Source organism: Triticum urartu, chromosome 5 (genome assembly GCF_003073215.2).
Source record: "Triticum urartu cultivar G1812 chromosome 5, Tu2.1, whole genome shotgun sequence".
NCBI lineage: Eukaryota > Viridiplantae > Streptophyta > Magnoliopsida > Poales > Poaceae > Triticum > Triticum urartu.
In genome coordinates this window covers 468,009,251-468,020,683 of record NC_053026.1, presented here as the reverse complement: position 1 = coordinate 468,020,683, position 11,433 = coordinate 468,009,251, and the positions used below count along the sequence as shown (strand labels likewise).

Genomic DNA, 11,433 nt, shown 5'->3' with positions numbered 1-11,433 from the left:
AGCTTATCCAAGTTGATAAATAACTTTCAAATGGCTAAGATAAGTCGGACCGCCAATGTGATGGCTCATTTAATAGCTAAGTTTAGTTTTGACAATAGATCCGATGATATTCTTGTTAATGATGTACCGCCCTGTGTGGTGAATTCTGTATCGAACGATTGTAAGTTTCGAGATGTTTAATTAATGTAACGTGGTGTTCAAAAAAAATGAATCAGAATATGCGCTTTGCTTAAAAATTAAATGCAAGCCAGAGGTTTGACCCAACACATCCGGCCACTGCCAGTACTCTCAACAAATCAGAACACCCTCTTTGAAAATGCAGCGATCACTTTTTATTTCAACCCAGACAAAAAATAAACAAGACAAGAGCAAAAATATGTATCCGTGTCCAAGAGATAATAAAACTAGCTCGATCGATCCTACTCCATGGACAGATTCATCTCACTCACATCACACAATCGCCACGAAACCCGCCAATGCCAGAAGCACGATCAGCACCGGAGCCGAGGCGTGGGTGGTGGACGCCGCTCCCGCTGGCGGCGACTTCTTCCCGCCTGACGGCGTGGGCAACGACGGCGCCTCTGCCTCCACGCTACCAGACTCAGCGGACGAGTCACCGCCAGCAGGAGCCGGGGCGGCCTCCGGCGCGCCGGCACCGGCGAGCACGAGCTTGCCCTTGGCATCCAGGTTCTCCTGCGCGAACGCGTGCTTGGCCGGCACCCCGCCGGCCACCGCGGACCCCACTTGCCAGATGTGGTTCACGGACTCCATGCCCTTGGGCAGCTGCAGCGTGCCGTAGAGCCGCACCTTCCCGCCGGCGCCCTCGTCGGCGGCGAGCCCGGTGGCCTTGAACGCGATGGGCGTGGACGTCGCGCTGAGGGGCTTGTACCCGGTGAGGTTGTACGTGTTGACGACGTACGTGGCGCCGCTCTTGAAGGCGAGGAGCGCCTGCGCGCCCTTCATGCCGTCGCCGGTGGGGTTGATCCCCCACGACACCCAGCCGGCGCCGCTGGCCGGCTTGGCCGCGAACGCCACGGAGAGCGACGAGGCCGCCGCGTCGTAGGTCCAGTGCAGCGCGGCGCCGAGGGCCGGGAGGTCCGCGCACGTCTCGTAGCTCTTGCCGGCCGGGAACTTCTCGCTCTTGCAGGCGCCGCCCGCGGCCGCCGCCGGCGGGACAAGGACCAGCAGGGCCGCCAGCTGGAGAATGGCGCGGCGGCGCCGGTGTTGCTGCGTCGCGGAGGCCATCTTCTGCGCGATCGAGTTGGTTAAAGAGCCTAAGGTTTTTGCTCTTGGAAGCAGCTTGGGAGTGTGAGGAGGGGAAGCGCCAACTTGGTGGTTTAAATAGCCAACGAGGAGGGTAGGTGCAACGTATTTGGAAGATCGTTATGACCAACCAGGAGTTGACCTGTGATCTCACGTTCACAACGGCTAAGGGAAATACTATAACTGATTTAGTTGAGTGGTATTACATCGAAAGTACAGGGCGACGTGTAATGTGGCAAGAACGCACATTTGAGTATTTTTCAAAGTTGAGGCACGAAGCTAGGAACATACGCAAATGGTAAGCATATGCGTCACATCGACCACAACGTTAATTGCTCCTTAATCACGCAAGTCAACCGTATTAACTAATCCACGGAAAAAATGTACTCCCGAAAAGTCCTAACAAGGTTTATGTTGGAGTCACGTTTCATTTGAATTTTTAGAAACAATGCAAGGAAACCCCGAAAACAAGAGATTCACCCCCTTAACAATTTCACATGCTCTTGCATGAGTGTCTAGACTTCCCTATTTAAAATAAACTAGTTAGCATGCACGTGCAACGCACGTCTCAAACAATTATCAAGTGAGTTCACATAGTATATTATTGAAACAAGTCTTGAAAAAAATATCAAAGGGATACAAAATGTTGTCATGCCAATCAAATTGTATTCTCAAATGTGAGACATCTTTGTGATCCAACAAATACGCGAAGAATCGAGTGTCCAGCCATGATCACCACCCTTTTTAAACGAATTGATTTCTGACTCTCTCCGAGATGAGTTTGCACATAATCAAAACGTCACTTCAAGGACATACAACTTGTATGATAGGAAATATAAGCTGACCTATGACCACAGCAATTTGTATCTTTACATAAATGAAAAACGCTTTGCAATAACTAACTGAAATGTAGAAGTGGTGAAATAAATGCGATGAATCATTAGTCCTATCATGTTATCAGTTAACCCATTAACTGATAACATGCCATATGCAGCAGTGACTCAACAATGAATCATCTCCTCTCCTACCATGTTATCATTTAATGAGAACAACATATAAGAACCAAAGAACAATACAAACAAATCTCTATTTTGGAGAGCCAAATCAACAACCAAAGAACAACCCCTTCATGCAAAAATAGTGCTACCTCGTACAGAATGGACACTGCAACCAACAACTATAGATTCGAATTCATCCAATTAAAGAAAAAATTCCCTGAAAATTTAATGAAAAACTTGGTTCCAGGGGATAGGAGCCCCCACTTTCTCTTCTGTTTTTCACCCAAATTTATTTTTTTGCCTCGGCCACATGTTAGCCCCCACTTACCTTCCCTGCCCCATTACCAAGGCAGGCAATAAACACAGTATTATCATACAAGAATGCACACAACTCTATAAACAAACAAATATATGTTTTCCTCTTCTTTTTTCTTCCTTTTTCTTTATTTCTTCGTAATTCTTTCACTTTCTTTGCGGAGCGTGGAGGACTAGACTTCCCGGCGTTGGCGCATGGAGGTTTGAGGTGTGGTGCAGGCGGCCGATCCGGCGGTTCCGGTGGCATGCTTGGTTCTTCATCTGCGACGAAAAGATGAGCCGGTCTGTTATATTGCCTGAACTTTTCATAGAAAGTGTGTGATAAGGTATCTACATATTAACAATTGCCAGAAAAGAAGAGTAAAAGCAACAAAAAATGCACTAAACCCATTGTCACACTTCAGTCGTACAAATCAATTTGCCCGATGAAGAAAAATATATACATTAATAACAAGAAACATTTAGTACTCGTGCTAGCTTATCTGATGGGATATAGTGAAGAAGCACAAAGGATAAGCAGCATTTAGCAATGATAAGAGTATATTTGATACCTAAATTTACCTGCCAATTCATCACAGATATATTTAATACCACTATACAGAAGATGACAGAATTAAAGGGAGACCCAACGATTCCAGGCAATTACATTGATCACCCTACTGACATAAGATCGAGCAAAGAATTAACATCAGCTACGGATAGCAAACAATTTCTGTTAAAAGAGTAAATGAGCATGCCCCTGTAGCTTGCAAATGAGCATTACACAAGCTCTTGCATTTAATTAGAACCTGGGTTAGCAGGAAGAAACAAATAAAATGTAAATAAAGAATAGCTTACCTTCAGACTTTGGTACATGATTTTTCCTAAGAAGGCAGGGAAGATGAACATAATATGTATACTCAGTAGTCGGGCTTGATGAATTAACAACCTAACAACAGCAGCAAAATAATACATTAGATTCAGAAAATCATCTATTGTAGCAAGCCATGAATCGACCATTTGAATTATCTGTCGAGGATAATGACAACAACAAGAAAAACACATATTAAAATCACAGACCACAAATTGACACATAGGGTACACTCAAGTAAGTGTGAACAAATGTACTTGTCAGATAGTAGTGTCATACAACAAACTTCAGAATTTAGTACATCTCTGAAATCAGGCCAAAGTCTCATAACATAAAATCGTCTTCAGTTAGTAGTGTCGTAGATCAAATGTCAGTCATCTTTCCAATCACACATATGAGTAATTGCTTGAGAGATTAAGCCAGTTGTTTGCTCTGAAAAAAAAGGGAAACCATATAACAGACAGTCAGTTGCTTTCTCCAAAATGAAAGGGAAACAAAAAAGAAATCAATCTCAAAGCCTACCGCCTGAATAATCTTGAGAATAGGAGGGTCCTTTAATGTGAAGATCCTTCGCAAAGGCCCATTGAAATATACAAAGATCATCAACGCGCAAAGCATTCTCATATGAAAGTACTCTAAATCTTACATGCTACATTTCCTCAATACAGTAATTGGTCCACTTTCATGAACATCAATTCTATGGTTTCCATTGGTTGTAAGTACCATGATCTGACATTTTACAAAATTCAGCAATATTTCACAGATTGAAATGGTAGGTTATTCATCTACATAATCAGGAGAGGAGTATGTAGCAGAGGAGTTCCCGACACGGCACGGATCGTGTAACAAAGACATCAATAATACGTTCAATTTCTGGTACATACAGTGAGGGAAATCCTCTGCTTGCAAGAGAAACCAATCTTCTGAACCACTTGATAATCCAGTAATGAAATTTATATTTTATAGTCTGCAAGGTCAAAGAGTTTGATGAGCACGACAGAATTTTAGTGGCATTGCAATAACATTACCAGATTATATTGGTCTTGCAGAAACCACTTTACTAACTCAAATGAAAGGGGGGAAAGCATAATGAGGATGAAGTTCTTGCGCAGAATGGCACATAAAAAATAGACCACGATTTTTTATGCATTGAACCTGACACTCACAAGTCACGAAATACCTCTCCAGTCAGAATTATTAAAACTGCAAAATACAATATCATGATTGCCTGAGATCCGATCATGAAAGGTCAATTATCATAATCTACTTTTCATACGTAGTAAGTGGTACTCAAGGTATGGTGTCACTGTGATAGCCCACTTAAAAATAATTTCGTTAAATAGTTGCAATCTAAAGAATTTAAGACCATCTTAAATCATTCAGTTAAACATTTCCATGCAAAAGAGTTTCAGCCCCTCCCACTTAATCTTGTTTTACTGGTAGAGTTGGAACTCCACTCCTATGTACTCCCTCCATTCGGAATTACTTGTCGCAGAAATGGATGTATCCGAGACAAGTAATTCCGAACGGAGGGAGTAAACACAAACAACTGAGTTAAACATGCCACAAATGATTTTGTTACTACCTCAAGGCAGGTGTGCAGAAAGAATATTGCACTTCTTACCAATCTTGTGGATCTGAAGTTTGAAATCAATATTTGGACACTGGAACTTGCGAGCTGTGAAATCTGCCAAAGAAATGAGAAAAAAGCAATAGTAAATGATTGAAGAAAGAGAGGCCTATATCGGAATCAAAGTAGATCAAACATTGTCAACCAGTACATCCCGATACGTTTTGGTCGCCCCTAACCACACTGCGCTCTAGGAACTATCATTCACAGATGCACGCTTCAGATTTCAAAGAACACAATTTGAAGAAACAAGATGTGAGATTGGCGACAACATCACAGTTATCGCCGTACACTCCGGGATCCAAATGTACAACGCAGAGGAAACACGACCTCACCCGCGCTGTACGAAGACGTTCCACCACTCGAAAAGCTGCCCTAGTCCTTGGCCAGGTGACGGTGCCGCTCTGCCTCCAGTGCAGAGCATCGGACACGGCAGCCGCCACGGCACCGTTGCGCGCCTGTCCCACAAGAGCCGCCACGCCCCGCACCCAGCGTTGCATCCGTGGCCGCCCACTGCGTGCCACGCCGCCGCCGCTGCTTGAGGGAGGAGAGGGTCCCCGCCGTCACCGGCGCAGGCCGAGCCCGCTGTGTCCTGCGCCGCCGCCGCTGCCCGAGGAAGGAGAGGGACCCCGCCGTCGCCGGCGCAGGGCGAGCCACCTGTGTCTTGCGCCGCCGCCCGAGGGAGGAGAAGGACCCGACGCTATCGACGCAGGCCGAGCTTCGTCCGGCGGCATCCTATGGCAGCGGCAAGGATAAGAGAGGAGGGAGGTGTGGGGAACGGCGGAGGTGGGGGCTTGATCCTCCCTAGAGCAGTGGTGGTGGCGGAGGGAGGGTGATAGGAACGACAGAGGCGGGGATAGATGGACGCTACGTCCTCGCGTAGGGATTTTGAGTACTACTCGGGACGGCAGAGTTTTCGTCCGCCCAGAGAAAATGCTAAACGCGATTTTGGCTCAGGGTTAGTGTAATCTAAACGGTTAGATTAAATTAAGTGATCTAATCAAGAGGCTGTAATTTCTCCGTGCTGTTGTGTGTAGATTAGTCTGAGTGTAGTTAGCAGTGGATATGTTTGCTTGTTTAATAGTAGTATAGATGTAAGGTTCTACCATTCGGTGCATACTGACATGGCCATGGTGTGAAACCAACCACGTTCAACTAAAGAGATTTTTTTTTGACAAAGTATGGATTTTATTGGCTCAAAACGGAGCATCAAGAAGATACATAACTTAATGAGCACACATCCGGTCTCTGTATAGTTAGGATGCACACAACCAACATCAACTCACACATATGCGAAAACTCACCGGCGACAAGCAAAGTCATATAAGACCAAAGCTATGAGTAGGCGAGGAAAAAAGGAAAAAAAAGCCCCAAAGCGATCAGATCTAGGACCGACAAACTAGAACAGAGACCGTATCCGCACCAACCATCTCATGACACCACGTTGACGACGAGGTTCTTCAACAGCAACGCCTTCAGGAAGGGAGCAACGCTCAAGCACCGTCGTCGCCGGATTCAACCACAAGGTTGGAACTTAGGTTTTCACCCTGAAGAATCAGTCCGAGCATATCCGAGCAATGTCTTCAACAAGGTAACGACGTAAGAAACATCGCCAATGCCAACTAAAGAGATGGAATGATTTTTCAAAGTTATAAGGGGTGCGAAGCTAGGAAGATATGCAGATGGTAAGCATTTCTGTCACATCGAGCATGTCGTTAATTGCTCGCTAATTAAATCAGCCGTATTAACTAATCCACCAAACAGTCGTACTCCTAGAAAAGTTCTAACAAGGTTAAACATCCTAACAAGGTTTATATTGGAGTCATTCATTGGATTTTTTAGAAGCAATGCAAGGAAAACCTAAAACAAGAGCTAGATTCACTCCCTAACATTTTACATGACCCTACATGAATGTTTTAGGCTCTCGTACTCAAAAAGAGTACAATGAACAAATGTGGGCGGTCAACTGGGTAAGCCTGTGCCCAAGAAAGAAAGGACTACGGAGGGATTGAGAGAAGCTTTCACAGTGGAAATAAAAAAAGAAAGGTTCTACTACTTGTATGGGTGGTAAGCCATCTCAAAAAGAATGAAAAAAAGGCATATGGTTTTGTCATCTGCATTTCTTTGTCCAACCTTACTCAAGTTCTCACCTCCCTCTTTCCATTTTAATTTTTTCTTCCATCTCTCATTTTTTTCCATTGGTTTCCCTGAAACCGCCTCAACTGCCCACACTAAACCCTAAACCAAATATTTTTTGTGTATTAAATAATGTTTTCTTTTTTAAGCCAATAAGTGTTTACCAAATAGTCCCTTTGTCCCATAATGTAAGAGCGTTTTTGACACTAGCTCTTATATTATGGAACAGAGGGAGTAATTTATAAAAAATATCCATTTTTACACAATCACATGAATATGGCAGGTAAATCTCAGATACGTACTAGAACATGCATGAGAAATTTTTCTAGTATATACAAGGAAGCACAACTATTGGGACGATGTTCCAAAAAAACCACAAAAGTAAGGATTTTTTTTCACTCAATTAACCACAGTGCATGCCTTTGGTGGCGAATGGTGACAACCCACCCAAATCTGGCATTTCAATCCAGTTTATTTTAAATAGTTTAAAAATCACATTTCAAGGAACCCCATGCTTCATTTCTTGTGAATTCCTACAGAATTGACTTTTACCCCGTGTATGGAGAGAGAGAGAGAAAGAGAGAGAGAGAGAGAGAGAGAAGCAGTACCTGGAATGTGTAAAAAACACATTTTAAATAGTTCAAAAATCACATTTCAAGTTTCAAAAAATTGATCAAATGATGCATGGGATTGGTGATTTTTACAGAATTGATTTTTTGAGGAATGTGTAAAAACCACATTATAAATAGTTCAAAAATCACATTTCAAGTTTCAAAAAATTGATCAAATGATGCATGGTATTGGCGATTTTTAAGAATAGATTTTTGAAGCATGGGTGCATTGGGGACCTTATTTTAAATAGTTTAAAAATCACATTTCAAGATTCAAAAATTGCAAAATTAATTCTACATGATCATATGGATATATGTTACACATGTGTAAAGTTTGGTGATGAAATAAGTAAACATGTGAGCTACAAAAATGACAAAATTGTGATATATAAATGGTAAATAATACATGCACTGTTCATCTTCCAAAATCACAATTTTTTCATTTTGGTGTGACTCGCATGGTTACTTATTTTATCATCAGAATTTGCACATGCGTAGTATACATCCATACGAATATGTTGTTGTTTTAAAAAAAATGAATTTCAAAATATTATTTTGGTACTATTCTAACTATAGTCTCGCTCGAGCTCGTCAACCAAAGTGACTTTTTGTGCAACCCCGTGCTCCGTTTCTTGTGAATTCCTACGGAATTAATCAAATGATGCATGGTATTGGCGATTCTTCTAGAAATGATAAAATGATATGCACCAGTTTCTCTCCCATTTTCTACGGACCATGAAAACCGTTGGAACATATATCTACACAATTCCAACCAAACCAATAAAATTCCCTCCCGAAAAAGTTTCAACCAATAAAATCACGTGACCTCTGAATGGACTCTAGGTCAAGATTACTCTGTTTGATTAGACTAGTCAACGAGAGTAACTTAACTAGTACTAACATCACACATTTCAATACAAGATTGCTTATATGGCAGCTAATTAATGAGGAGAGAGGGGTTTGTGGTAACTTAGCTAGTTACTGTAACATTACATATTTCAAGACATAATGAGTCTATAGCCTAATAAATGATCTCTTTCATAATACCACTCATATGTTACTACCCACTATGAAAGTAGTAACATAGACTAGTAACATCGGCAAATTACTACTTTATGTTACTCCTCACTGTGAGCAGTCTAACCATGTTGCTCCAACAGACTCCACATGCATTAATTGGTTCGGGAGCAGCGAGCATATGTACAATCTGGACTAATTCAATCTTGGCCACATGACGAGAACGTGAGGCCCAATCATCCAGGGGCTACGTGCAGGTGGCGGCAAAAGGAGCTGGATACGGAACCCCCTCCGGCTCTCCCCCTCCGCCAAGTTAGCTAACCTAGGGTCCGGTCGTCGAACGCTTGGGGCTCCGCGATGGAGTTGACCCGTAAACCACGGCGATCGCCGGCCGATCGATGGAGCACGTCGTGCGGTGTCTGAAACCTCTCCGACATTTGCCAGTTCATGGGTTACGTCGCCATGACGGTTAGATTATGCACGCGACTGGCTAGCTACGTACAGGTTCGTTTACATCGTTGAGTTGGGTTAGGCTCCCAATAAGATTCAACTGTCAATCTGACATGGAGGACGATACCTGGAAGCAGCAGCAGCCCACCGTCGTTGACTCGTCGCTCCTACACGGTGCTTCTACTGGTCTACACCTCGTTCACCGGAGGTTTAAACAAATGTTTGCCCATTCTAGGAAAATATTATGAGTGTGTGCGCATTTTACAACGTATCCATTAACTTTTTAAAAGTTCGCACACATTTAATAAAATATTAATGCAAAACAAAAAAAATATTTTCGCATTTCAGGTATATGTTCATGAAATTCTAAAGGTTGTTCACGCATTATTAAAACAATGCTCATAATATTTTATGAGAACATGTTCATAATATTTTTAAAATTTCCCCCCATTTTAAGAAAATATATAATCCAAGAAAATGTTCAAATAATTTTAAAAAGTGTTCATCATGTAGTTTGATAAAAATTTTCTCATGTATTTAAAAAAATTCATAATTTTGTAAAAGTTTCCATACATTTTCAGAAAATCATATAACCAGAGAAAATATTCAAACAATTTTATAAAGTGTCATCATGTATTTTGATAAAATGTTCCTCATGTATTTTAAAAATAATCATCGTGTATGTTCCTTACATTAACTATTAGTTATACTACATTGTGTATTTAAAAATATGTATACATATTTTAATGTTAATATTTTACATAAATATTTAAAATCCCGTGAACAGTTTACGAAACACTATTCACATTGTAATAAAATAGGTTTCTCAGGCACTAAAAATTTGCTCATGTATATTAGAAAAATGTTCATTGTGTGCTTAATTTTTTAAATAGATTAACTCAAATGCATTGACCGTGCATTGAAAAGTGTTTACTGGGGTTTTACAAAAACTCATTGTGTATTTCAAAATATTAATCGTATATCTAAATAATTTTCATCATTTATATCTGAAATTTATCATCTATTATTAAATATTCATCAAGTCTTGAAAATATATATTCATCATGCCTTTTAAAAATGTTCATCTTGCATTTAAATAATTTATCACATATTAATAATTATTCCTCGTGTATTAAAAAAATTATCATGTTCGTACCAGAATTTTTTTCTAAGAAATAAACAGAAAAGGATACATACATAAATTAAACACTAAAATGAGGAAAAAAAGAAAGGAAACATGAAAAGGAAAAAATAACAGATTAATAAAAAAAGTAGAATTTTTTTGGCCAAAAAAGCCCACAGAAGACCCAGGAACCTCCTATACCGCGCCTTCTGCACCAGTAAGCCAGCCGGCGCTCACGCAGATGGAAGTTGGCCGACCCAGTATACACGAGCGCAGTTGCTGGTTGACAACTGGCCAGGTTGTTGACTGTTGACCTTTACATAGTAATTCATACAAAAAATTTATAAATTATATTTTTTTAAAGTTTATATTTTTTCATAAACCTGAAAAAGTTCACAATTATCAAAAAATCTAGTAAATTTTAAAAAGATACACAGATTTTGAAAAATGATCACGAATTTGAATAAATCTTTGATTTTGAAAAAGAATTTCACGTACTTAACAAAGTTCATTTATTTTGGAAAAAGTTCATCGATTTTGAAAATAAATTCACATGTTCGAAAAAAGCACATCAATTTTGGAAAAAAGGAGAATAAAAAAGATAAGTACAACGGAAGAAAAGGAAAAAATAGAAAAAGAACCAAATTAAAACGGTTCAGAAAACCATTAAAAATGGTCGAAAGCTTCCCAAAACCAGGTGGAAGCTTATAGAAGCTTCATCATATCTGCAGGGTCGTTCCCGAAAAAAAGGAATCAGTGTGGCGCAGGACGTTTAGGCTGTGTGGTCGAAGAAGAAAAAAAGTAGTGCGATCCCAAGTGGAGGAGCGGGTGTGTGCCGGTTTACAGTTTGTACTGTAACCTGCGGGAGCTCCTAAGCAGCGCTTTTGGCGCCGCTAACAGGTAATGGCGCCCGCGCGCTGCCCACCTGGGCCTGGCCCAACAAAGTCAATGCGCCCGGTTGCCACAACCTGAACGAGCGAAAAAGCGCAAAAAAAGGTCACCCTGTCCAGGATTCGAACTCAAAGCATTAACTTCACGTA

General features: G+C 41.2%; 1 protein-coding gene across 1 annotated transcript; it reads right to left on the bottom strand.

Annotated features, from left to right (window-relative positions):
- Positions 1-307: 307 nt before the first annotated feature.
- On the bottom strand, positions 308-1,304 carry LOC125556334 (auxin-induced in root cultures protein 12-like). Its single transcript, XM_048719085.1, has one exon. The coding sequence runs from the start codon at positions 1,243-1,245 to the stop codon at positions 451-453; it is 795 nt and encodes a 264-aa protein (XP_048575042.1). The 5' UTR covers positions 1,246-1,304; the 3' UTR covers positions 308-450.
- Between the last annotated feature and the right edge of the window lie 10,129 nt (positions 1,305-11,433).